We start from the raw sequence: 26,231 nt of genomic DNA on the forward strand, positions 1-26,231 counted from the left end.
TTGTGAGCATTTGCTGCACCGCCAACATACTTGTTACATCCCAAATTTTTGTATGTGCTGCTTCCTCATAAGTCTGAGCTTTCTGCATGCTCTTACAGCACAGCACTAAAAGGTTTTCTTAAAAATCAAGTGGCATCCTGTTTTGTGATAAAGTTAATCATCCTGCATGACTGTTGTCTTTGGCACAATTACACTATTTCTTCCCTAAACCTCTGTCATCTGTACCTGCCTACTTCAGTGTTTTGCAGTCTTAGACAAATACTTGAAGTAAATGGCATTCCTTATTTCCTCATTGTTGTCTTTGATTTTTTTTTGACAGCCTGTCCTTGTCATCCTATTGCTCAGCCATGGTGATGTTTCTGAAAATGGGGCATTCCCATTCTTTCCCTCTCTTGCTTGTTGTGGAAGCAAAGGTTATTTCAGAATTTAAAAAAGGTTTTAAAAATGTTGGGAAAGAGAATAGAAAATGGAAGGGCGAATTGTATCCTTGTATATGAACATGAATAAGAGATGAAAAGATAACGGAAAACTTACCCAATGATGTGATAGTGTACAGAAAGGTGATTTCAAGCTGTCATACATACGATGGACTAATCTTTTTGAATTCCTTTAAGTGATTGAAGGATATAAGGTTGTGAGAATATTTTTTTTGCATACTGGTCTTCAGAAAATGGCTTTTTGCTCGTGACTAAGGTTAGAACACAAGTATGTGAATATCTATCAGACTAAACAGCATTCTCATTGTAAAGTAACAAACATTAAATGTTGGCAGCACAAGGCAAGTGCTTAAGGCCACTGGTGTAGGCAGTTTACATTAACAATGTGAAACTTTCATCAGAAGCACTAGAAATAATAACATTTGTGGACGGAAGCAAATTTTGGTTGCAGATATTCCCCAAGATTGCAAACAAATGTGAATGATCAGTAGGAAAAGTGGAAATGATTTTGAGGCTATATGGAAATGTGCAGAAGCCATACATTTTTTCCCCCAGTAAGTTATTGTGCTGTCAAGTGTCAGGGAAAATTAGCCTTGCGGTTTCACCAAGAAGTTGAAGTGACAACAATTGTTGTGATGGCACAGTTTGCTTGGAGCCCTGGTACTGAGCCTGGATCCCATTAAAAGAAAACATAGCAAGTTTTGCAAAGGCTATGGATCTTCAGTCGGCCAAAAACGGTCGTCACCATCAAGCTTTGGGCACAAGCTCACGCAAGCCCCTAGACAAAGAAAATACTCTATAGCCGATGGCATCATGGGGAGTTGTAACCTATTGGCTGGGTTCTTAACTTGAGTGGTTTCTTAGCAAGACATTAGAGGCCAGCTTGAATGCAATAGGGAGAGAGAAATTCAGCAGGACGGGTAGAATCCTTTTTTTTCCACCAGTTGGGATTGATACAGGCACATCAGCTGCCTTCTTTGCACCATGTCTGAATCATATTTTAGACAATTAGCAATAGCTCACAGGATTGTCCTTTGACAATCCTGTGGGCTATTATTAATTGTGTAAAAACTCTCATACCACTGATGTGGCTTATTTTTGAGAATTAATGTGACTGCTGAAGTGTATTTTGAACAAAATAATGTTTTTTTTTTCAATAGCTTTCTCCAAGTCTTCTGCCAGGAGCTTTGAGATCAATTTTCCAGTGTGGTCTTGATACTAATTCTGAACTTGTAATAATGTCTGGAAGTGTTTATAAAGCTACATTCAGATTTGACAAGTCTGTCAAAGGATGCATATACATCTTAGTGTTACCACCTCTGAACAGTTCAGTGTGACCCGGATCTGACTGTATTGGTACAGTACTTGATTGTATCTTTATTTTGTGCAACTAATGCTACACATTTTGTAGAGTGGTAATTGGCAAGAGTAACATTTTATAAGGAATAGAGGAACAATTTGGATTATGAGACAGTTCTGTGCTTTGGCACCTGTAAATCATGCATGGTTCACTTGGTATGTAATTTGAATGAAGCCACATTCAGTTGGACTAATGTCCTTTTGCTAATGTGTACTGAACTTGGCATCAATGCATGACTGGTTTAAGAAAATTGCTACTGAATCAGCTGGAATGAGAAAATTGTTTAGTTTTGTTATTCACCAGCATTGATCTAGGTTGAATTTAATGTTGGTTCTGCAAAGGTAAATCAAACATTCTTCTGTTAAGGGTTCATGGGATGAGAAGGTTGGAGGATACAAAAGTGGATAAATGCATAGGTCAGCAATAGGAAGGAACTATTAGCGAACATAGCTTAGTACTGGACTAGATGCTGTCTTATTCAGTTAATCTTCCATATTTATGTGTTTTGTTCTCCTCAAGCTGCTCCCAAGCTTCAAACATCCTAAAATAATTCTTGGCCTTATTGCAGTTTAGGAATTATTTATTCTTGATGTACTTTGCTTGTTTTCCAACTTGGTTATTTTGCTCTGGCTTAACTTAATTCTTCTGTTTTTTTTAATCTTGTGTCAGGTTCCTTTAGATCTGAGTAGTGCTTATTTTAACCTTTTCTTCTGCCGGTGACGTTTACTAGTCAGCTTTACTCCATTAGGTTTTGCACTTACTTGGTTGACAGACTGGATATTATGGACAATGTGCACTATTGCTTGCCTTTATAAAACAGCTGCTTTCGATTTCAGGTCGGATTATTTTACTAATTGCTGTTGAATGACTCAACAGTTGTTTATTTCCACTCATTCAGCTTGATCATTTTGATAGTTTTACCTGATCTCTATACCAGAAAGTTTTGACAAAGGTGTTTCACCTTGAGCCTGCAAGATAGTTCGTAGATTCCCCCTTCTGTATGCACCTCCGTTATTTGTTTGTTTGTTGAGAAACAGCACGGAATTGGCTCTTCGAGCTGTGCTGCAGGGCAACCCCAGATTTAACACAAGCCAGGTCACTGGACAATTAAGTTGCTAACTGGTATGTCTTTAGACTGTGGGAGGAAACTGGAGCACCCAGAGGAAGCCTGTGCTGTCAGGGGTGGATGTGCAAACTCCTTACAGACAGCAGTAGGAAATAAACCTGGGTTGCTGGTACTGTAAAACCACAATGCTACCAAAACATATGACCCCAACCTGTCATAAATTTTCAGTTTAATCTGTCTGACAAAATTACTCAGCAGGTTGAGGTAGAGAGTAAATAAATGTTGACATTTCAAGTTTTGATCAGAATAATTTCCATAAGACCATGAGGTTTCGGACCGGTTTAATATCGACAGTATTCTTGCATACTGGGGGTGGGGGGGGAGGTGGTGGGAGTTGGTAGGGTTGCCAATGAACAAGAGTAGCAGTCAAATACGTTGTGTTTGCCCCGAAAGGACTACATTGACCATGAAGCCTTGCGCGGGCACTTCTGTGTGCATGCGTGTATGTGCCGATTTTTTTTCTACAAATCGTTTTTGGCAATTCTGTTCAGTGAAACTAGGCTGTGTACTTATCATATAATTCCTGCTTTTACTATATGTTAGTGTTATTTTAGGTTTTATGTTATTTGGTATGATTTGGTAGGTTATTTTTGGGGTCTGGGAACGCTCAAAAAAATTTTCCCATTGTAACGATGTGCTACATACAGAGCTAGAAATAATGACACGCAGTCTGTAAGTTGCACTAGAGACTAGTTTATTCAAACTTCGCGGTACTGGCTTTTACGCAGTTCCGTTCCCATCTTCTCCGGGCGGAAATGATGTCAGAGGTGCGTTACAAAAGTCTCATCCTGCGCGTGGGCTTTCTTCCCTTGCTGGTGAAGAAAAAGGCCCAACGCCATTTTGGGGCTGGCCTCTCTGCTGACACGCGTGCCATTTTGTGAGCCGCTTCGCCTATGTAGAAAATGGGTCGCCACACCATATAAATTAATGGTAATTACTTCTTCATTTTATGCCAGTTCGGCACGAAAGGTTTCATAGGAACGCTGTACTTAGTGGGGGAAATACGGGACAAGGGCGGTCCCGTATGCCCGTATGGGACAAACCAGTTTAGCCCAATATATGGGATGCCTGGCTAATACGGGACAGTTGGCAACCTGGGGGGGGGGGGTTAATCACGACCGGAATATAGGTGATAAGTCAACTATAAGTCACATAAGTGGCTAATACACTCAATTTCGTTTCTAAAAGGGTTTATCTAACGAATTTAATATTAAAGACAGTGCATATTTTCCTTGAATGAATATAGTGATAAGTCAATTATAAGTCACTTATAAGTCAATAGCATCATAACATTTTAAGTAACGTTTGGATATTAAACACACAGCACATTTTCCCCGTATGAACGTATAAAATCATTGCAACACACCACTGTCGCTGTATCAGTGGGAGCCCTGGGCTTATTTCCCTGCAACAAGACAGTGCCATCGAGGGGTGATGGGAGACAGCGATACTCAAAGGGGATTTCTTATGTCCAGTCTATTCCGCAATTTAGTTTTCATTGCATTCATTGCAGAAAAGCGTGCTTCGCAGAGATATGTTGGAAATGGGAGCAACGTTTTCAGTGCTTTCGTGGCTATCTCAGGATATTTAGCCTTGACTTTGATCCAGAATGCCAGCAGAGATGTTATGTCAAACATACTTTTCAGCCCACCGTCATTTGCAAGCTCGAAGAGTTGATGATCTTCCCGCGCTGACATGGATGATGCATGCGTAATGACCTCGTGTGCGTTCAAGTTCAACAGTGGGTGTGACAGGGAATGAGGAAAGGTGCCACTGACTCATATCGCCAAATCATATCGTTTCCTCATGGCCCGGTAGCCGTTGGGGACCGCTGAATTAGATCATTTGGTCCATCATGTCTGCTCTGCCATTTCATCATGGCTGATCCAATTTCCTTCTCATCTCCATTCTAAAAATCTGCCCCTCTATTCTGAGGCTTCGTCCTCTTGCCTTAAACTCTCTCACCATAGGAAACAACCTCTCCACATCCACTCTATCAAGGCCTTTCACCATTCGATAGGCTTCAATGAGGTCACCCCTCATTCCTCTGAATTCTAGTGAATATAGGTTCAAAGCCATTTGATGCTCTTCATATGGCAAGCTATTCAATTCTGGTATCATTTTTGTGAACTTCCTTTGAACCCCCTCTCCAGCTTCAGCACATCCTTTCTAAGATTAGAGGCCCAAACGTGCTCTCAGTACTCCCAAGTGATACTTCACCAGTGCTTTATAAAGTTTGGACATTACATCCTTGCTTTTACATTCTAGTCCTCCTGAAATGAATGCTAGCATCACATTTGCCTTACTCACCACAGTCTCAACCTGCAAGTTAATCATTAGGGAATCCTGCCCAAGAACTCCCAAGTCACTTCGCACCTCATTTTTTTTGTATTTTCTCTCCATTTAGGAAATACCCTGCAGTCAACCCTTTCATTTTTCTTCCCGGCACTGTTTTTCATCTGCCATTTCTCATTCTCCTAATCATTGCCCATTCTCCTAATCTATCTAAGTTTTTCTGTGGCCTCTCTACTTCCTCAAAACTACCTGCCCCTCCATTTATCTCCATATCGCCTGCAAACTTTGCAACAAAGCCATCAATTCCATTATCCAAATCATTGACATATAACGTAAGAAGAATTGGTTCCAACACAGACCCCAATGGAACACTATTGGTCACTGGTAGCCAGTCAGGAAAGGCCCCCTTTATTCCTACTCTCTGCCTCCTGCCAATCAGCCATTGCTTTATTTATGCTAGAATCTTTCCTGTAATACCATGGGCTTGTAGTTCGTTTAGCAACCTCATGTATTGCATTCTGAAAATCCAAGTATACATCAGGTGATTCTCCTTTGTCTATCCTGCTTGTTAGTTCTTCACAGAATTCCGACAGATTTGTCAGGCAAGATTTTCCATTGAGGAAATACAGCCTATTTTATCATATGCCTCCAAGTACCCCTCATCCTTAATCGACTTCAACATCTTCCCAACTACTGAAGTCAGATTAACTGGTCGATAATTTCTTTCCTTTTGCCTCTCTCTCTCCTTAAAAAGTGGAGGGACATTTGCAGTTTTCTGGTGTTTCAAAGCCATTCCAGAATCTAGTGATTCTTTAACGATTGTTACTAAAGCCTCCATGAACTCTTCAACCACTTCTTTCAGAATTTGGGGGTGTACACCATGTGGTGCAGGTGGCTTGTTGACCTTCAGACCTCAGTTTCCCAAGAACCTTTTTCTCTAGTAATGACAACTTCACTCTTACTAAGATTTAATTTATAACCTGAAAAGAGACTAAATTGTGCTAATAACTCTAAAACAGCAGAGATGGATTTTTGAGGATTAGAAATATATAAAAGTAAGTCATCAGCATAGTGATATTTTATGGGACTTTAAGCCCTGAGTTATCCCAGTAATATTTGGAGATTCTCGAATGGCAATTGCAAGAGGTTCTAATGCAATATCAAATAATAAAGGACTAAGAGGACAGCCTTGTTGAGTACCTCGAAAAAGAGGGAAAAAAGGTGAACTTAGAGAGTTAGTACGGACCGAGGCCACAGGAGAATGATATAACAGTTTGATCCAGGATATAAATTTCGAGCTAAAATTAAACATTTCAAGCACCTTAAATAAGTAAGGCCATTCTACTCTATCAAAAGCTTTCTCAGCATCTAAAGAGATAACACACTCAGGAACATTTTGTGAGGGGGTATAAACAATATTTAACAGTGTGCGAATGTTATAAAAAGAGTAACGACCTTTAATAAAACCCGTTTGGTCTTCCGTAATAATAAAAGGAAGTACTTTTTCTAATCTGTTTGCTAATAACTTAGAAAAAATTTTAGAGTCAACATTTAATAAAGATATTGGTCTATAAGATGCACATTGAGCAGGATCTTTATCCTTCTTTAATATTAGAGAGATTGACGCTCTATTAAAAGATTCAGGAAGTTTACGGATCGTGCTTTTCAAATTTGGAAGACTAAGGGTATTTCACGGTTTTTGGATTTATTTTTAGATGGTTCCCTTATGTCTTTTGAACAATTATCTAATAAATATAATTTATCAAGAATACATTTTTTTAGATATCTACAAGTTAGAAATTTCCTAAGTACTATACTTTCTTCTTTTCCAATGCTTCCTCCTACTTACATTTTAGATACTATAATTAACCTTAATCCATGTCAGAAAGGTGCATCGGCTATGATTTATAATATTATTATGAAACTTAGGAAAGCTCTATTTGATAAGATTAGGGTAGGTTGGGAACAGGAATTGGGGTCTATCATTTCCGTGGATGACTGGGGGCAGATTTTACAATTAGTCAATACTTCCTCTATCTGTGCTAAACATTCCCTAATTCAATTTAAAGTTGTTCATAGAGCACATATGTCCAAAGATAAATTAGCTCGCTTTTATTCTCATATTAATCCTTTTTGTGATAGATGTCTGGGGCAGATAGCCTCTTTAACTCGTATGTTTTGGTCTTGTCCTACTCTGGAAACTTTTTGGAGAGATATTTTTAATATTATCTCAAAGGTATTGAATATAGATATCTCTCCTCACCCTATTACTGCTATCTTTGGACTACTTAAAATTTCCAGTAATCTTTCTCCTTCAGCCCGTAGAATGATTGCATTTCTTACTTTAATGGCGAAAAGATGTATTTTACAACATTGGAAAGAGCTTAACGCTCCAACCACCTTTTTTTGGTTTTCTCAGACGATATTATGCTTGAATTTGGAGAAAATTAGAAGCAATCTTTATGATTCCTCACTTAAATTTGAACAGACCTGGAGATCTTTTATTCAATATTTTCATTTAATGTAATTTTTTTTTCTTCTCTTTTTGTTCCATATTTATATACCCTTGTTTTTTTTTACTGTTTTTAATGGAGGTCGGGTTTGAGGACGTGATTTTAAGTTCTTTAACTCTATTTGGTTCCAAGTTAGCCTATTGCTTTGCTTTTAGTTTAGTTGCACGGTGGAGTTTTTTTTGGGGTGGGGGGGTTCTTTTCTCTATTGAGATATATATATATAGCTAGCATCATTTTATGCCCTTTCCAAGATGTATTGCTAAATAGGAGAACAGTGTCTCTGACAAGATTAGCTTTATTCCCCAATTATTCTGCTAACTACTGTTGCAAAAGTAACTTGTAGTGTCCCATCTTCCTAAAACAGTGAAAACATCCACACTTGGATAAAGTGTGAACAATTAAACTTATACCGCGTGTTTCCATGTCTGTTATTCCATGATAAAGCTATGCCAACAATGTGCTTTGTGATTGAGGATGTATTTATGGGGCATCTTGCTACTGTAGTCTCCTCTGATTGCTTTTGGACCACTAATCATCATGCTTATGTTCACATCCTTGGATTCCTGATGCACAACCAGAGCTAACTTGGTTTTATTCTAATATGATCCCTCCCCCCAGTGTGTGTGTGTGTAAGGGAATGAAGAATTAAGGAAAGGTACTTTGCATCCGGAGTTTCTCTGGTTAGCGGATTATTTCCCTCTACACCTCTCTGACATAGTGGGGAACCACGTATGAGGCAAGTTACAGCTGTGGTTTGCCATTGCCTTCTGCCGGGTGAGTTCCCAGCATGGATGGAAAGCGTGCAGGGGAGCCGGCCGGAGCTGGATTCGAACTTGGGACCTTTCGTCCCGAAGTCCGCTGATGCCACTACGCCACCAGCCGTGTCCGAATGAAGAATAAATAACTCCATAAAGTTGGTTTTTCCACTCCTGTTTCTTGATGCATGTGCACGTGAGGTGGTTTGATACAGAAAAATCATGATGTTTGTTTTTTTTTGAATACCAGCCTTCCAGTAGTATAGGGTGTTATTTTTATTGTCACTAAATCCAATTGTGTGATTTGTTATTTGCTCACCTATCTAAGCTTCATTTGGCTGCCTTAAACCAATTTAAATTGTGTGTGGAGTCTGATTTAAAAGGCAATATATGGGCAGTCTGTGATGTCCATTGACTATTACAAAGGCAGAGTCAACTTTTAAGAATGTGTTAAAGTATCTAATTCAGAAGATACTTCAAGTATATGGAATCAAAGTTAATTGCTCTTATCCAAGCTGAATTAATTGTTCTTAATTGAAGTCCCTAAGGCAGTCCTATGTTGAGTTCAACGCGGACTGACTACTCCCGTGCTGTCGCTGGTACCAAACTGTTATCGGTTCGGTCTCTGGTGTTCCTTTGGATTAATCAGCTGTGTAGCGGGGCAACAGCTTGCTATGTGGGCAACAGTTTGCTCCCCATGTCATCCTGCTCTGACTTAAGTACTGGCTTGTGTGTCGTGTAGACAGCTGTGATGCAACATCCATGGTTGACCCTGACCAGTGGAGGGCCTCTGAGGTGACTGACCCAGGTTTGATATTATATTTTATAATTTTATGTGGGAGACTGAAGAAATAGTTCAGAGGAAATTCACAAAGCATCACTTTTAACAGAAACTGAATGTCATTAAGTATGCAGTTGTGCAATCTATGATTTGACCATTGCGATGTAATGACATTCCCTTGGATTAACAAAGGATCAACTGAGTTATAGATTGTCAGTTCATTGATTGGTAGTATGGTAAGTTATGGAGTATTTAGTTCAACCGAACATTTAATTGAAGTTCATGTCACAAGCAGTTTAAATAAATGTCAATAAACGGATCAGGAAGAGTGAAGACAATGAACTGGTATAGAGAATGGAGTGAATATCTATTGTTTTCCCATAAATGCTTTGGTAGAAACAAAATTAAAATCTATCTGCTATCTTTTATCTGCAGGATGAAAGAGTATGCATTTAGAGTATTTCACATCACACAAAAGCATTTTAATTCCTTTGTGAATACTTAGTTTTTGGTGAACAGTACATTATGGATAAAGTTGCTTTTTATTGTTCAGCATTTCACTCTTCTGTAGTACACTTATGTCTGGTATTGGGTTGGAATAACAAGCTTGTTTAAATTCTGTCACTTTAGCCAGTGTTGTTTACCTTATTGCTGATGGCCACCAAATAAACTTTTTAAGTTTTCCTTTTGAGTAATTGGAGCTAACGTTTTGCATATAATAAATGGTACTATTTTTATGTCATATGCCATCAGAACACGCTTCATGCCTTAAGTATCATCTTTTGCTCTAACCTCAAAGTAATGCGGGTAAACTTCTAGATTGCCACACCTTTACGTGGAGCCACGTATGAAATGTCTTTGACAATGTTCAGTGAGTTCTTGCAGTTGTGTTCAAGCGTAACCCAGAACATTTGAAAAAAGATACTGAAATGCAATTGCACAATCAAATATATTGCTGTAACTTGGCATCATCAGGATTCATTTATTCAGTATTAAGATTGATATTTGGGGAAGTTAGTTTAGATAAGCCACCATGTAAACTAACTTGCTTTAGCTAGCAGGTCTGTTGAATTATTGAAATGCTTTTCATGTTGTTCTTGATGATCTTGCGGCTTTAGGAAATACTCCAGAAGGTTATAAAACCTTTTTCTCCTGAGTTGGCAGAGCAGCATTTACTTTTTCACCTGACTCCAGAATGTTGTGCTTCTCTTTGGGGCTTGGGTACAAAGATGCTCTATCTGTTACCATCACAGTCCTATGTTCAGATGACCCTTCTCTTAGTTTAGCTTGTACCAATTTAACTCATTGGGTTGTAATGGATTACTTACCTATGTGTGCTCCAAAAAAATTGTTAAACATGAAAGCTACTAATCACTTATGTCCTCCCACCTTTTCACAATGTGGTTCCTTCTTAATAAAGCTCTTTGTTTCTATTTTCCCCCCCACATTTTCTTTTTTTTCCCCCTCTATGGTCACAATTAATATCTTTTTGTGTTTTGTTTTTAATTAAGTCTGTCCTTGGAATCAAGATTACAGAGGTAATTGTGTATCACAGTATCGCCTGGACCCTTATCAATACTCATGATTGTTAGGAGCATTATATTATGTTCCATTCAAGAAATAAGCACTAACAGCAGCACCAACAAAATAAGATTATTTTTGTGTACTCACCTTGAAACCTTTACTGAATCGACAGGGTCATTATGAACTAACAGAGCGTTTAATTTATTCAACATTGATGGGGGATTTTTTTGCATCTATTAAGGAGTTGAGAATTTGTGTATGCCTGAATTTTTAATCTATTTTAGCTGGTTGTTATACAGCATCTTCGCAGTCAGAGCCAAATAAAATCTTTGTATTGTATTTCCAGTGCGTGCCTATCTTTTATAAACTGAGAAAAGCGCAAAAGTTGTTGAAACCAAACGTATATGCATGGGGTGGGTGGGATCTGGTATCCTGTTAGTCAGTCTCTCGGTAGGCTCTTTGCAAATATTAGTCTAGTGGTGTATTGTCATTGGTTACTTTTCTGCTGCACTTGATTATAGAATCATGTACCATGAAAACAGATTCTTTGTCCCATCAAGTGACCATTTAGGCCCGGCTGAGATGACCTGATTCCATGACCTTTTAATTTAACCTGATCATTGCATTTAGGAGGACAGTAATTTATTGCTTTGTTTTCCTGTTTCCTGTGTGTCAGGATTGAGGGCTTCAATATGAATTATGAGTTAACCAAATACTTTTGTCTGAAGAAAAGCAGTACTTTGGGGATATTCTATTAAAGTACTCTTTTGGTGACAAATTATGGAAATGTCCTTTCTTTTCATTGTATTGTGTATCCGGAATGCTAAAGAACCAATTAGGGGCCAGGCTAACCTCGATTGGGGACTGTGCTAAGCAGGTTAGTTAATAATCTTGCAGCACAGGGTTCATCAGTAAAGATTGACCATGATATAGAATTCTTCATTAAGGTGGAAAGTGAAGCAATTCGCTCAAACTGAAGTTTGAGGAAATGAGGAAAAGCAATCTGATCATGGCTCCGAAAAAAAATTAGGGAACATTAGATTGAAAGAGAATTTAGAACAGTTGAGAACTCAGCAGAAGTAGACCTAGATTGATTAAGAGAGCAAAAATGAGATAGGTATAAAAGTACATTGTTTGAAATATAGAGATGTGTAAAATTAGTGAGGACAAATATAGGTCTCTTGTCAGAAACTGCAGCATTTATAATGGTGAGCAAAGCAATTCAGCAGAACTTTAGTTCTGTCTTCATGGGAGAGAACACAAATGGCTTTACAGAAATGCTAGGGAATCAAACCTAATGAAAGTGGTGGGGGATTAAGTGTTGGAAAAAATTGAGGCGTTCAGAGTAGACTTAAATTAGTTTTGATGAGGTCCCTTGAATGAGTGTATAATACAACATGAAAGGTGATGGTAGTAAAGCAGATGCAATTTCAATGGATTGAAATTAGTTAATAGAGAAGGAGTAAATGGATGTTCTTCATGACGACTCATGGATACCATGGAGATGAGTGCTTGGGACCCTGACAGGAAATGTATCTCAGAGATCTGGATGAGGGAATGAAATATAGTTCTGAGTGGATGGCATTGAGAGATGCAAGGAGGACGTAAAAAATCTTAAGCTGACTTAAGATTTTGAGTAAATGGGCAAAAACATGACAGATGCAATACAATAGGGATACATTTGGTGGGAAAGTTAGAAAGTTAGAGTATTTGAGAAATGTCAATCTACAGTGGGATGTACATCACTAATTTAAAGCACACAGTAAAGACATCAAGAGAGTTCGAGTACTGGAACAGGATGTCTTGTCGCAATTATGCAACTGCACCAGTGTTGTGAGCAGTCCTGCTTTGCTTAACCAATGGTATACTTACCATAGCAGGAATGCAATAAAAGTTTTATCAGACTAATTACTGGGATAGCAGGACTGTCATATGAGGAATCAGTGCCTAGGCAGGTATTCACTGGAGTTTGTATAATTAAGAGAAGGTCTTGTTAAAACGTATAGAAATTCTGACAGGGATGGATGTTGGGCAGATATTTTCCTTGGCTCGGGATGGTATGTCAGGGTCAGTGGTGTCAGGTATGAGTTAGTCTCGGGGCATGTCGTGCAGCACCACAAGACAAACTAAGAAATGTACTAAGAAATTTCCTCTCAGGAAAGTGACTGATTCACAGAAGGTGGAGGCTGCTAATTTGCTGAATGTATTTTAAGAAGGAGATGGATAACTGTCTGAACATCAAAGGCATTAAGGGGAATGGTGGATAATGGGGAAGAAATGAATATCAAGCAACACAAATCAAAGTTGCTGGTGAACTCAGCAGGCCAGGCAGCATCTGTAGGAAGAGGTGCAGTCGACGTTTCAGGCCGAGACCCTTCGTCAGATAGCCTTACTCTAACGTCTAAAGTTTCAAGGAATGAGAGGTGCTCTCATGAAAATTAGAATGGGTATTTCACTGGACTGGATTGTTTACAACTAGGGCTCACTACCTTTAAACAAGGAATCCTCATTTCAAGGCATACATACAAAGGCATTTCACCTAACATAGAGAGTAGTAAGTATTTGGAATTCTCTGTCCGAGGCCTGTGAAGGCTTATTCAAAAGGAGTGATACAGTAGCATAGTGGTTAGCACAACTTTTCACAATACAGGTGACCTCGGTTCAAATTCTAATCCCCCCCCCCCCCCAATGCCTGTAAGAAGTTTGTACATTTTCCCTGTGTCCTTCAGTTGCTCCAGTGTCCTTCCACAGGCCACAAAAGTTTCAGTTGGTAGGTTAATAGGTCATTGTAAATTGTCCTGTGATTAGGCTAGGATTAAATAGGGGAAATGCTGGGCAGTGTGGCTTGAAGAGCCAGAAGGGTCTATTCTGCGTTGTATCTCAATAAATATATTTAAGGTTGACAAGGTTTAGATATGAAGTGGTATATAGTTTAGTACAAGAGAATGATGAGAGAAAAGAACAGCTCTGGCAATCTACTCTTTCACTTCATTCATCTCTCTTACAGTTGTAGTATTCCATTCACTTAAGGTTCGCCCTTAACATTGGCGATAGCCTGAAAGATAGCCCTGTATTTGAACAACTAGCTTCCTAGTTCTTGTTTATCCCAGACTCAACCAATCCTGCTTCACCTCCAAGACAATCTGGAGGCCCTCTGCTTTTATAAGATCCATACTGGTGTTCATAACAACTGCCCTCCAGTAGCTCAACTACCTCTGCACTGAGTAGTAGCACTTTGGTTGTGTTAACATTTTCCAAATTTGAAATGGAAAATTTAAATGGAAAACGGAAAGCATTGTAACTATTTAGGTCAGGCAGCATCTGTGGAGAGGGAAATAGTTAACTTTTCAAAATGATGTTATCATTTTTCATCTCCACAGATATTGCCTACCTGCTGAGTATTTCCATTATCTGATTTTATTCTCCAAAGAACACAGTACTGCAGGAAGATGCTATTTTAGGAATCTTCGCGAGTCTATGGATATGTGGAACATCAGCTTTGCTAATTTCCACCCTTTTCTAACTTCACACAGCCCATCTGATAATTCCCTTACCTTCTCTTTTCTTAATTTATCAGTGTCAACTTGGGACTTTTCATTATTAGTTCCAGATTTCCGTTGCCAGTTTGATTACATTTGTACTCCATTTCCTGTAAAGAATTCTACCTTCTTAGGTTCTCTTTTGGTTATATCCATTCTGATGATGCTAATTTAATACTGCTTCTGCCTTCTTTGTGTCCTCTACTTGTCTTTCTGCTGTGATTGACAGAGTAATTAACTATGCTTTTTCTACATCTTGCGTTTCTGCTCTTTTTCCTCCCACCTAACCTGAAAAATTACACTGTACACATTGTCTTTACACCCACCTTGCCGGTCTCCCCTTCGAATGGGATCTGGGAGGAATGAACAAGAATGAATGTCATTATGATCACTTATAGTGTGATGTCACAGCAGAGCACAGCTCCTCTCATTTTGATATTCCCTTGGGCTGTTTCTTCTCTGTGTCCTTCCGACAGTACATTCCCTTGCATGTCAAAGCAATGCAATGCCTATCCTTTACCTTCTCGCTTCTCATTGTTCCAGACAGCAAACACATTTCCCTAATGAAAAATATGACTTCCAATTGAGTGTTCTGTATCTAATGTAATTCTGCTTTTGGTGTGGCCTCCTTTGCATTGGGAGGAGCTAATGTAAAATGAATGTTTGCAGATTAAAACATAAAGTTTAACTCTTTTGCAGATGGTGCTTGACCTGAGTATTTCCAGCATTCATTTTTTTAAAATATTATTCATTTGCTAATCCCAGAATCTTGTTGCACTGTAATCTAAATCGGCATGAGACTAAGTCACCAACCATCAAAGTTGGATTAGGCTTTTTCACTGTTTAATTCAATTGTTTTTTTTTCTTGGCAAATCCATATGACTGTTTAGAATATTGAGGTTAAATAATACTTTGCCAATAGGCTAAAATGTAATCTCAATGTAATAGGCAAAATTGAAATGAAACTAAGCATAGTAGTGTATTGGTAAGTTCATATTGGTAGTAAAACGTAAAACATTTTTTATTTCCAACAGACGAAAAGATAGAGACAGAGACCGAGACAAAGATTATGATCGCTCAAAGGACCGGGATCGGGATAGGGATCGGGAAAGGGATCGGGATCGTGACCGTGATAGAGATCGGGATCGTGATCGGGATCGGGATCGTGATAAGGATTCAAGGAACTTGTCTAATCCGGCTTTAACCGCGGGAGGCAATATGCCCCTCATTACAACTCCGGCACTTCATCAACAGGCTATCAATCCATTTACCAATTTACCCCACACCCCACGCTATTATGAGATCCTGAAAAAAAGACTACAATTGCCTGTGTGGGATTACAAGGAAAGGTTCAGTGACATCTTGACTAAACACCAGTCTTTTGTGCTTGTTGGTGAGACTGGCTCTGGAAAAACAACACAGGTTGGTAATGTTGAGTTGATGTGGAATTGTAAAAATGTATAGCCATTCCCAAAGTATTCATAGTTGTGACAGCACAGAAATGGGCCCTACAGCACTTCATGCCAATGTGCTGATTGTTTTGCCTATCTATGCTAATACCATTTCCCATATTAGTTGTGTACCCTTTTATCTCTTATTTAAGTGCCTTTCCAAATTTCTCTTGAATTTAGTGATTTATATCTGACTCCACCACTTACTCTGGCATGTTCAAGATACCAACCACTCTATAGTTCATTAAAAATATTCCCTCAGGGCTCATTTTAAACTCTTTCCTTTCGCCTTAAACCTTTGCTCGCTTGTTTGTGATATCCCTACCATGTGGAAAATGATTCTCATTATTTACCTTATCCCGGGTAAAGCCTTCCCTTCCATTGAGTGCATCCACGTCGAGCATATTGCAGGAAAGCAGCATCCATCATGAACTCCCCCACCACCACTCATCCAGGCCATTCTCTCTTCTTGCTACTGCCATCAGGAAGTAGTTTAAAGGAGCCTTGGGACTCACACCACCAGTTTCAGGAACAGTTATTGCCCTTCAATCATCAGACTCCTGAACAAGAGGGGATAACTTCATTCAACTTGACTTGCCCCATCACTGAACTGTTCCCACAACCAATGGACTCACTTTCAAGGATTCTTTATCTCACGTTCTCAACGTTTGTTGTTTATTTATTATTATTATTATTTTACTTTCTGTATTTGCACAGTTCTTGTCTTTTGCAGGTTGGTTGTTTGCCCATTCTGTTGGGTACGGTTTTTCATTGATTCCATTATAGTTCTTCGATTTACTGAATATGCCTGCAAGCAAATGAATCTTAGGGTTATATGTGAGGACATATATGTACTTTGATAATAAACTTACTTTGATATCTGCCTCTCATAATTTTATGCTCCTCCATCATGTTACTCAGCTTCCTTCATTCCAGGGCAAGACAAATAAGCCCAGCCTATTGAGTTTGTTCCCATAACTAAAGTCACCCAATCTAGTCAACATCCTGGTGAATCTCCTGTGCAATCACATCGTACCCATCATTGCTGTTGTGTGGTGACTCACACTGCATACAGTACTTTATATGTAGTTTAACTACTGTTCTGTAAAGTTGCAAGTCGATTTGATTTATGATTCAGTTTAGATAACTGACCATTCTCTCAAGTTGTCTAATTAGTGTTGTAATTGAGGGCATATAAGAAGCAAATATGCAGCATTCAGTTGCTGTGTGATCCATGAGTGCTCTGCATATTGAAATGGTGTTTTAATCAACAAATCAAAAGAACAACAGATCAGAGAGCTTTCTGAGTAATTTAGTTTGTTAGTATGTAAGTTATAAATATTCAATTTTCCCTGTTTTTCCACTGGAGTTGACGTGGTACATGGATGTATTGGCATTCACTCCATAGATGATCTGTGCTTTGTTTTAGAGTGTTTTGACACATTTACTGGTGATGAGGCTAGGCAGCCAACAGCTGACTCAATATTAAGTAAATTAACCAATGCCCATCCATCCCTGCATTCAGCAGTTCATCCCAGCAGTTGGTTAGTTTCTAGAGATTTGGTAACACATTGGATGTGGGAGAGGATAAGGATAAAAATTGACCTGATCATTTTTTTCCATCATATATTATCATGGCCAGTTACTTGATTCTGATAGACAAATTTGGTAGATTAGCATTTAAAGATCACTGGTGCTGTACAGTGTTGCAATAACCATTACATCAGTTGCTGTCTTTGTTTCCCCAAGAAACTACATTTCTCTCCAGCCGGCTTATACCCTGGATTTTTTTTATTTTCTACTGTATTGCAAAATTGGGCTGCATCATGGCATCACCCCATGGATGTAAGGGATGCCTTCATCCTCCAGGCTTCATTTAATTGGAATTGAAGGAAAAAAAGAGATTAAATATGTCAACTACTGAGATAACTTTGTGGTCTGTGATTTCTTCAGCATAGAAGTTCAGTTAGAGAACTCAAAGCAGTAAAACTTGGCAACAGCGGTTCATTCTGACAACGAGCATTTTGTACTGGTGGGAAGTTTTTAAAGGCAAAAGAAATAAGACCTTCATTTCAAATTAGCAGCTTGTAAGCACTTGGGCATACATTTGCTTTCTCTTGCGCTTTGAGAGGCAGCAGTCAATAGAGGAGAGGAAAATAAAAGCTGATTGCGCTGCATGATCTCATTCCATGTTCATACTCCTTTCCTGATAGAAGACAGAATCTATCATGGATTGTGTGGTTGTGACTGGTTTGTATTTCATGCTAGATTGGAAAACCTGTTGCTACCTGATGCAACGCAGCCATTGTTCAGATGATAGACTAGCTAGTGCTGAGAGCAGTTGTTTTTTGTATACATATTTTTAGAGCATGCATCAAGATTTATGCATTTATATTTGCAAAGTACAATATCCTGGGAGTTTTTTTTGCATAACTGTGGGTTTAAATGTGTATTAAGCTCAATTTGCTTGATTAACTGAAATTAATGCTTTCACCTCTTCAGCTGTTTCTTTGCCCTTCCCATTTTCAAAATCTGTCCCTCCAGTTCATGGCACCATTAACTAAATGTCTATTTATTCAGTAGCTCTATAAATCACCATTGTGGCTGCGTAAAGGTTTGTACAAAGTCTACTTAAACTTTGTGATTTTTGGCATTGGTTTAACCTTTGAAAGTATAGAGTTTGTTTTGATCTCTTCTGACTTTTTACATTGAGTTGGTCAGTAATTTAAAGAGGCTGTAATGTTTGTTCTTGAATGGATTTGCAGATTCCTCAGTGGTGCGTTGACTATGTGCGAGCCATGGTTGGACCCAAACGGGGAGTGGCCTGTACTCAGCCCAGAAGAGTCGCTGCCATGAGTGTAGCTCAGCGAGTGGCTGATGAAATGGATGTGATGCTGGGTCAGGAGGTTGGCTACTCCATTAGATTTGAAGACTGCAGCAGTGCAAAAACCTGCCTGAAGTAAGTGAATTTTCTTTTTCTGTTGGTCACATGCAGCCAAGTTTGTTGCAATTATCAGTGCGTCTTGAGGCCCTCCGTTGGTTGGGTTAACCATGGATATTGTATCCCAGCTGTCTTGTGTGATATACCAGCCACGGCAATACGATATGGAGAGCAAGCTGTTGCAAATGCAGTAGGCTCCCCCTCTCCACACAGCTGATGAATCCAGAGGAACAGTAGAGACCAATACAGTTTGGCACCAGCAGCACCGGAGTTGCTAGTCAGTGTCGAATTCAAAGTAGGACTGCCTTAGGAAATCTAGCTCCGGATTTTTCCTCGGGGGTTTACTCCCAAGTCTTCCTTGTGAATGGGTTTGGCCGTAAGGCAGCGGAGGTTTGAAAACAGTTTTCATTCTAGATGATCTGCTTACCATGGCTGACGAGACCATCTTTCTAGAGTGACTGGTTTTATGGAGCCAGTAACCTGCCTTTGCCCCTTCTCCTGTCATTAGAATTGGTTCCTCTGGACTTAGTAGCTTAGGAGCTGGACTTGGTTGTCAGAAGCTATTTGAGACACATACCACTTGAAGCATTTAATAGGTAGTGAGAGTTTATCCCCACTATCACTTCCTGGCTATAACAACCTTAAAGAACACATTTTACAAACTATTTCAATTACATTACGATTTTCCCACATGCTCACATCAGAATGAAAGCAGAGTAGCTGAGAGCACCTGTTCGCTTCGTATGAATACCTAAATTGCAATATTTTACTTGAAATTTGATGTAATGTAGGGCTGCTATTCGTACACGTTGAAAGCATAGAGGTCTTTTCAGCTTATTCATCTTTGTATAAGTGATTCAGAGACTCCCTGATAGCAGCAGCTCATTCCACGTCCTAATTAATCACTTAAAATCTGCACCCATGGATTATCAAGATTAGTACTATATGTCATCTCAAGAAAGAATGAAATATTAGAGCTGGTTACTATGTCTTTTCACAGCCACTTGAATTGCTCAGGTGAATAGAAACTAGTTCAAGAGCCCGATGGTTGCAGGACTTTGACTACTCCTGAGTTTGGTAGCATGGATCCAAGATCTCCTGCACCACTTGTCCGATGGTAGCAGCGAGTAAAGAGGGAAAGGGGTCAAGCCCAGGCAGATGGGACGAGCCAGGGCGGAGGTATATGGGAGAGGGGGGAAGAAATAAAAATAAATACCTTAGTTTCTATGAAAAAGGTCTCCATTTCTAAAATACTGCTCAAATCTACTCTTGGGACAAATTCAACCCTTATTCACTTCAGTAGCTGTTAAGTTCGGAAAGCACAGCCTGTAAATTGGCAGGGCAAACACATATTTGGTGAACGATTGGGTGGAGATGAAGGGTACAGGATACTAGCTGAGCAGGTATTCTAGGAAACAAAAGTCACATATATTCTGCCTGGTCAATGGATTAACTGGCACAAAATCAAAAACTACTAGATGTTGAGTGTGAGGTAGAGAGATAAATATTCTAAATTAAAATTAAATTTAAAAGCAAATACTGTAAGATGACTGATATTTGCTTATCCAGCCGAAATATGCTTTAAACATAATTTAAACATGGTGAAATTAGAGTTCATTTCAGTTTTTCTCCAAAGGAAAGCATTGTTGGCTTATTTGTTAGCAAATAGACTTGCCGAGTATATATCGTTGAACTGTGTTCAATCTGAGCAGTTTAGAATTGAACTCGATTTTCATTATTGGCCCTTGGTACAAAATGTTGGGTACCACATGGTTAGCCTGTATAAACAGTAGTAGCATGATTGCTATGAACTCAGTTACACTGTTCATGCCACAGTGTTATCATTAGAACATTTGAATCCACTTCCACAGTTTGGAGTGTAGTTGCTCAGTGTTGCAGATAATCAAAATTCTGATGCGTAGGTCATTGAAAGAGGTTTGACAAGTAAGGCAGGTGAACTTGGGTTGATAGGAGACTCCATTGTCAGAGAAACAGGAGATTTTGTGAGTGAGGTAGACACACCCAGATGGTATGTTGCCTCCTGGTGCCTGGGTCAGGGATGTCTCAGATTTGGTCCATGGCATCCTCAAGTCAGAAGTCTTGGTGCATATTGGCATTAATGACATGGGTAGGCAAGGTGAGGAGATCCTGAAGAAAGATTTTAGGGGGTTAGGTAGAAAGCTGGAAAACAAGACCTCCAGGGTCATAATCCCTGGATTGCTGCCTGTGCCACATGCCAGTGAAGGTAAGAATTGGATGATTTGGCAGGTGAATTCATCGCTGAGGAATTGGCGCAGGGAGCAGGGGTTCAGATTTATAGATCATTGGGATCCCTTAGAGAAAGTATCCCCTGTACAAAAGGGACGGGTTGCACCTGAACCCATGGGGGATCAATATCCTTGAAGGCAGGTTTGTTAGAGTAGTTTGGCAGGTTTTAAACTAATTCGGAAAGGGAGGGAGGGAATGTTGACTCAGACTGTGAGAGGCCTGCATCGGGCATTTTCATGCCTTACAAGGTGCAGATTAGAAGTCAGTGTGGCGTGCCACTCCTCGCACAGGCACTAGAGCAATGTGTAGTTAAGTGCCTTGCTCAAGGACACAAACACGCTGCCATAGCTGAGGCTCGAACTAGCGACCTTCAGATCACTGGACGAATGCCTTAACCACTTGGCCACGTGCCCAACTTTGGAAAAGGGGATGGGAACCAGTGATAGTGTTGAGGTGAGGTAGTTGGTTAACAAACAGAGGCACTCTGTAGTGAGACTTCTAGCAAGGAGAGGCTGATGATAGTGCAAAATTGCAGCCAACAGTATAAGTTGCAATGTAAATGGTGAACAAAATCGAAAAGGGTGATGAATAGAGGACTGAAGATGTTATATTTGAATGCATGCAGCATAAGTTAGACGAACTTGTAGCACCGTTACAGATAGGCACATGTGATGTAGACATCACTGAATCATGGCTGTAAGAAAATTATAGCTGGGAGCTTAACGTCCAAGGACACACAGTGTATCAAAAGGACAGGCAGGCAGGCAGAGGGGGTGTTGTGGCTCTGGTCTAAAAAAAATAAATCAAATGGTTTGAAAGTGTGATATCGTTATGGATGGAGCTGAGGAACTGCATAGGTAAAAAGACTGAGATTTTTATAGAGACCCCCAAACAGTAGTAAAGATGTGGTCTACAAATTACAACAGGAGATAGAAAATGCATGCCAAAAGGGCGGTGTTACAATAGTCATGGGGATTTCAATATGCAGGTAGATTGGGGAAAATCAGGTTGGTGCTGGATCCCAAGGGGGGAAATTTCAAGAATGCCTGTGAGATGGCTTTTTAGGCAGCTCATGGTTAAGCCCAGTAGAAGACCAGATATTCTTGATTGGGTATAGTGCAATGAACCAGAATTGATCAGAGACCTTGGGGGCAAATAATCATAATATGATCAAATTCACCCTGATATTTGAGCAGGAGAAGCTAAAGTCAAATGTGTTAGTATTACAGTGAGTAAAGGGAATTATAGAGGCATGAGACGGGAGTTGGCCAGAATTGATTGGAAAAGAACACTGGCAGGGATGATAGTAGAGCAGCAATGGTGAAAATTTCTGGAAGCAATTCAGAAGGCACAGGATATATTCATCTGAAGAAGAAAGAAATAGTTTAAAGGCAAGATGACACAACCAAAGAGAGGATATATGATAGAGCAAAAATTAGTGGGCTGTTAGAGGATTGGGAAGCTTTTAAAAACCAACAGAAGGCAGCCAAAAAAGTCATTAAGAAGGAAAAATGGAGAATGAAAGTAAGCTAGCCAATAAAATTAAAGAGGTTACCAAAAGTTTCTTCAGATACGTGTCTAAAAGAGATCTGAGAGTGGGTATCAGACCACTGGAAAATGATGCTGGAGAGACAGTACTGGGGGACAAGGAAATGGCAGTCAAACTGAATATCTATTTTGTATCAGTCTTCACTGTGGAAGACACTAGCAGTATGGTGGAAGTTCCGGAATGTCAGGGGCTAGAAGTGTGTAAAGTTACCATTACTAAGGAGAAAGGTGTTCGGAAACTGAAAGGTCTAAAGGTAGATAAATTACCAGGACCAGATGGTGTACACCAGTGGTCCCCAACCTCTGGGCTGCAGACCGATACGTTGCCGCGAAGAATGCAGTGGTGCAGTGGTAGTCAGAACGCACCCAGCACATCTTTAAGAAAAAAGCCGAAGTAAACAATCTAATTAATTAGGTGCTGTCTGGCCCAGGTCATCTGCTTTTTTTTCTTAAAGATGTGCTGGGTGCGTTCCGACTACTGCTGCACCACTGCATTCTTCACAGCAATGTATCGGTCTGCAGCCCGCAGGTTGAGGACCACTGGTGTACACTGCAAGGTTTGGACAGAGGTGGCTGAAGAGATCGTGGAGGCATAAGTAATGATCATTCAAGAATCACTAGATTCCAGAATAGTTTTAGAAGACTGGAAAATTTCAAATGTGACTCCACTTCTCAAAAAGGGAGAGAGACAGAAGAAAAGAAATTGTAAGCCAGTTAGTCTGACCACAGTGGTTGGGAATATATTGGAGTTGATTGTTATGGATGTGGTTCAGGGTTTGGAGGCACATGATAAAATAGGCTGTAGTCAGCATGGTTTCTTCAAGGGAAAATCTTACCTGAAAAGTCTGTTGGAATTCTTTGAAAAAATTATAAGCAGGATAGACAGAGGAGAGTTGGTTGATGTTGTGTACTTGGATTTTCAGAAGGCCTTTTGACAAAGTGCCATGCATGAGGCTGCTTAGCAAGTTAAAAACCCATGGTATTACAGGAAAAATACTGGCATGGATAAAACAGTGGCTGATTAGCAGGAGGCAAAGAGTGGAAATAAAGAGAGCCTTTACTGGTTGGTTGCAGGTGACTAGTTTTGTTTCACAGTGGTCTGTATTGGGACCACTTTATGTTATATGTCAGTGACTTGGATGATGAAATTGATGGCTTTGTTGCAAAGTTTATGGATAATACAAAGATAGGTGGACGGGCTGGTAGTTTTGAGGAAGTACAGGGGGGCTTAGATAGATTAGGAGAATGGGCAAAGAAGTGGCAGATGGAATACAGTGTTGGAAAGTATATGGTCATGGACTTTGGTAGAAGTAAAAAGGTAGACCATTTTCTAAATGGGGAGAAAATACTAAAAGCTGGGGTGCAAAGGGACTTCTAATTTGGGCAGGACTCCCTAAAGTTTAATTTGGGCAGGACTCCCTAAAGGTAGAATCTGTGGTGAGGAGGGCAAATGCACTGTTAGTGTTCATTTCAAGAGGACTAGAATATAAAAGCAGCGATATAATGTTGAGACTTTATAATGCACTGGTGAGGCCTTACTTGGAGTTTTGTGAGCAGTTTTGAGCCCCTTATCTTAGAAAGGATGTGCTGAAACAGGAGAGGGTTCAAAAGAGGTTCTATAAAATGATTCCAGGATTGAATGGCTTGTCATATGAAGAGTGTTTGATGGCTCTGGGTCTGCATTCACTGGAATTCAGAAGAATGAATTGAAAAATATCGAATAGTGAAAGGCCTTGATAAGAGTGGATGTGGAGAGGATCTTTCCTATGGTGGGAGAGTTTAGGACCAGAGGACATGGCCTCAGAATAGAGGGGTGTCCTTTTAAAATGGAGATGAGGAATTTCTTTAGCCAGAGTGGTCAATCTGTAGAATTATCTGCTGCAGGCAGTGTGGAAGGCAAGTCTTTATGAATATTTAAGGCAGAGGTTGATAGATTCTTGGTTCGTCAGGGCATGAAGGGATACGGGGAGAAGGTCAGAGATTGGGGCAAAGAGGAAAATTGGGCCAGTCATGCTGAAATGGAGGAGCAGACGATGGGCTGAATGATCTAATTCTGCTCCCACATCTTATGGTCTAATAACTAGAGAGCCCCATTCAGGAGAGGGCAAAGCTCAGCCTGCTGTTTGGTAATATGGTGGGGCAAATGATTGCAGTGACAGTGGGAGAGTACTTTGGAACTTAGTGACCATAGTTCTGTTAGTTTTCAAATAGTTAAGTAAAGTATATAATTAGTCCACAGGTTAAAGTCTTTAATTGGGACAAGTTTAATTTTGATGATGAGCTTGCAAAGAATGAGATGTTGAGAGCCCATGTTCTGCATGTTTCTGTTAAAGTAATGGACAAGGCTGTTAGGAGTTGGGAACCCTGGATGATAATGGATATTGTGGCACTGGACATGAAAAAGGAGTCATTGTGGGTCACATGCAGACAGGTGGAATCAAGTAAATTCTTTTGAGAATAAGAAGGACAAAAAGGGTGGCATGAGATAACTAGCAGCGAAGATTTCAGAAAATCCAAAGTTATTTTAAAGTAAGAGGAGTAACTAGAGAGAGAATAAAGGCCCCTAGAAGACCTATGTGTGGAACTGCTGGAGATGGGCAAGGTTCTTAATGAATATTTCTCAGGTTTTACTGTGGAGAAAGACGTAAACTTCAGAACTAGAAAAAAGTAAATGGGGAGGTCTGTGGAATAGACCATATTACAGTAGTGGAGGTGCTGGATGTCTTGACAGGTATGAAGGCAGATATCTACACAACTTGACCCAAGAACACTGAGTGGCTAGAGAAAAAACTTTAGGATCCCAGGCTGACTTATTTGCAGTTTTATTAGTCATAGATGAGGTGCTGTTAGACAGGAAGTTAGTGAATGTTGTACCTTTTATTTCAGAAGGATGCAAACAAAGGAAAAGCCTGGGAACTATAGGCGAGTAGCATTAACATTTGTGGTAGGCAAGTTGCTGGAAATGATTCTGAGGAAATAAAATAAGCATGCATTAGCAAGTATGGATTGGTTAAGAGTCGGCAGCATGGCTTTGTGCATTGGAGATAATGTCCAACGAAGTGATTTAGTGTTTTTTTTTGATGAGGTGATCAAGACAGTTGATGAGGCTTTTGAAGTTGCATGTGGCAGGCTAAAAGGTAGGTCTTTCACAGTGAACAGCAAAACCCTGGAGAATATTGTAGTATAGAGGGACGGATTACAAATACGATTCCCTGCAACTGGAGTCACAAGTAGGCAAAGTGGTGAAGAAGGCTTTTGGCATACTGGCTTTCATAAGTCAGAGCACTGTGTATAAAAAGTTGGGAAGTCATGGTACAGTTGTGTAGGAGGCTGCTGAGGTTACATTTGGAGTGTTGTGTTCATCCTTGGTCATCCTGCTATAGGAGAGATGTTCTTAAGCTAGAATGAGTGCAGTAAAGATTTACATGGATGTTGCCAGGGACTAAGTTACAGGGAGAGGTTGAGCAAGGTAAGACTTAATTCCTTAGAGAATAGAAGACTAAGATGTGATGTTATAGAGGTTTATAAAGTCATGAGGGGCTTGGATAGGGTGAATCCATTGTCCTGTTCCTGAATTGGGGAATCAAGAACTAGAGGGCAGAGGTTTAAAATGAGAGGGAAAAATTTTATGGAAACTTCATGTGCAGCATAAACTGCCACAGGAAGTGATTGGTGTTTACAGTTTTGGACAGC

At 39.8% G+C, this 26,231-nt stretch overlaps 1 protein-coding gene across 3 annotated transcripts in view; it reads left to right on the top strand.

Annotated features, from left to right (window-relative positions):
- dhx15 (DEAH (Asp-Glu-Ala-His) box helicase 15) overlaps positions 1-26,231 on the top strand; it is a 123,524-nt gene that overhangs the window by 10,726 nt on the left and 86,567 nt on the right. For all 3 annotated transcript variants that reach the window (XM_072252954.1, XM_072252952.1, XM_072252953.1), the window contains exons 2-3: positions 15,365-15,752; positions 18,547-18,740. In XM_072252954.1, coding sequence (XP_072109055.1) covers positions 15,365-15,752; positions 18,547-18,740 — 582 coding nt within the window. The remainder of the gene's footprint in view (positions 1-15,364; positions 15,753-18,546; positions 18,741-26,231) is intronic.

Source organism: Mobula birostris, chromosome 3, assembly GCF_030028105.1.
Source record: "Mobula birostris isolate sMobBir1 chromosome 3, sMobBir1.hap1, whole genome shotgun sequence".
Classification (NCBI taxonomy): domain Eukaryota; kingdom Metazoa; phylum Chordata; class Chondrichthyes; order Myliobatiformes; family Myliobatidae; genus Mobula; species Mobula birostris.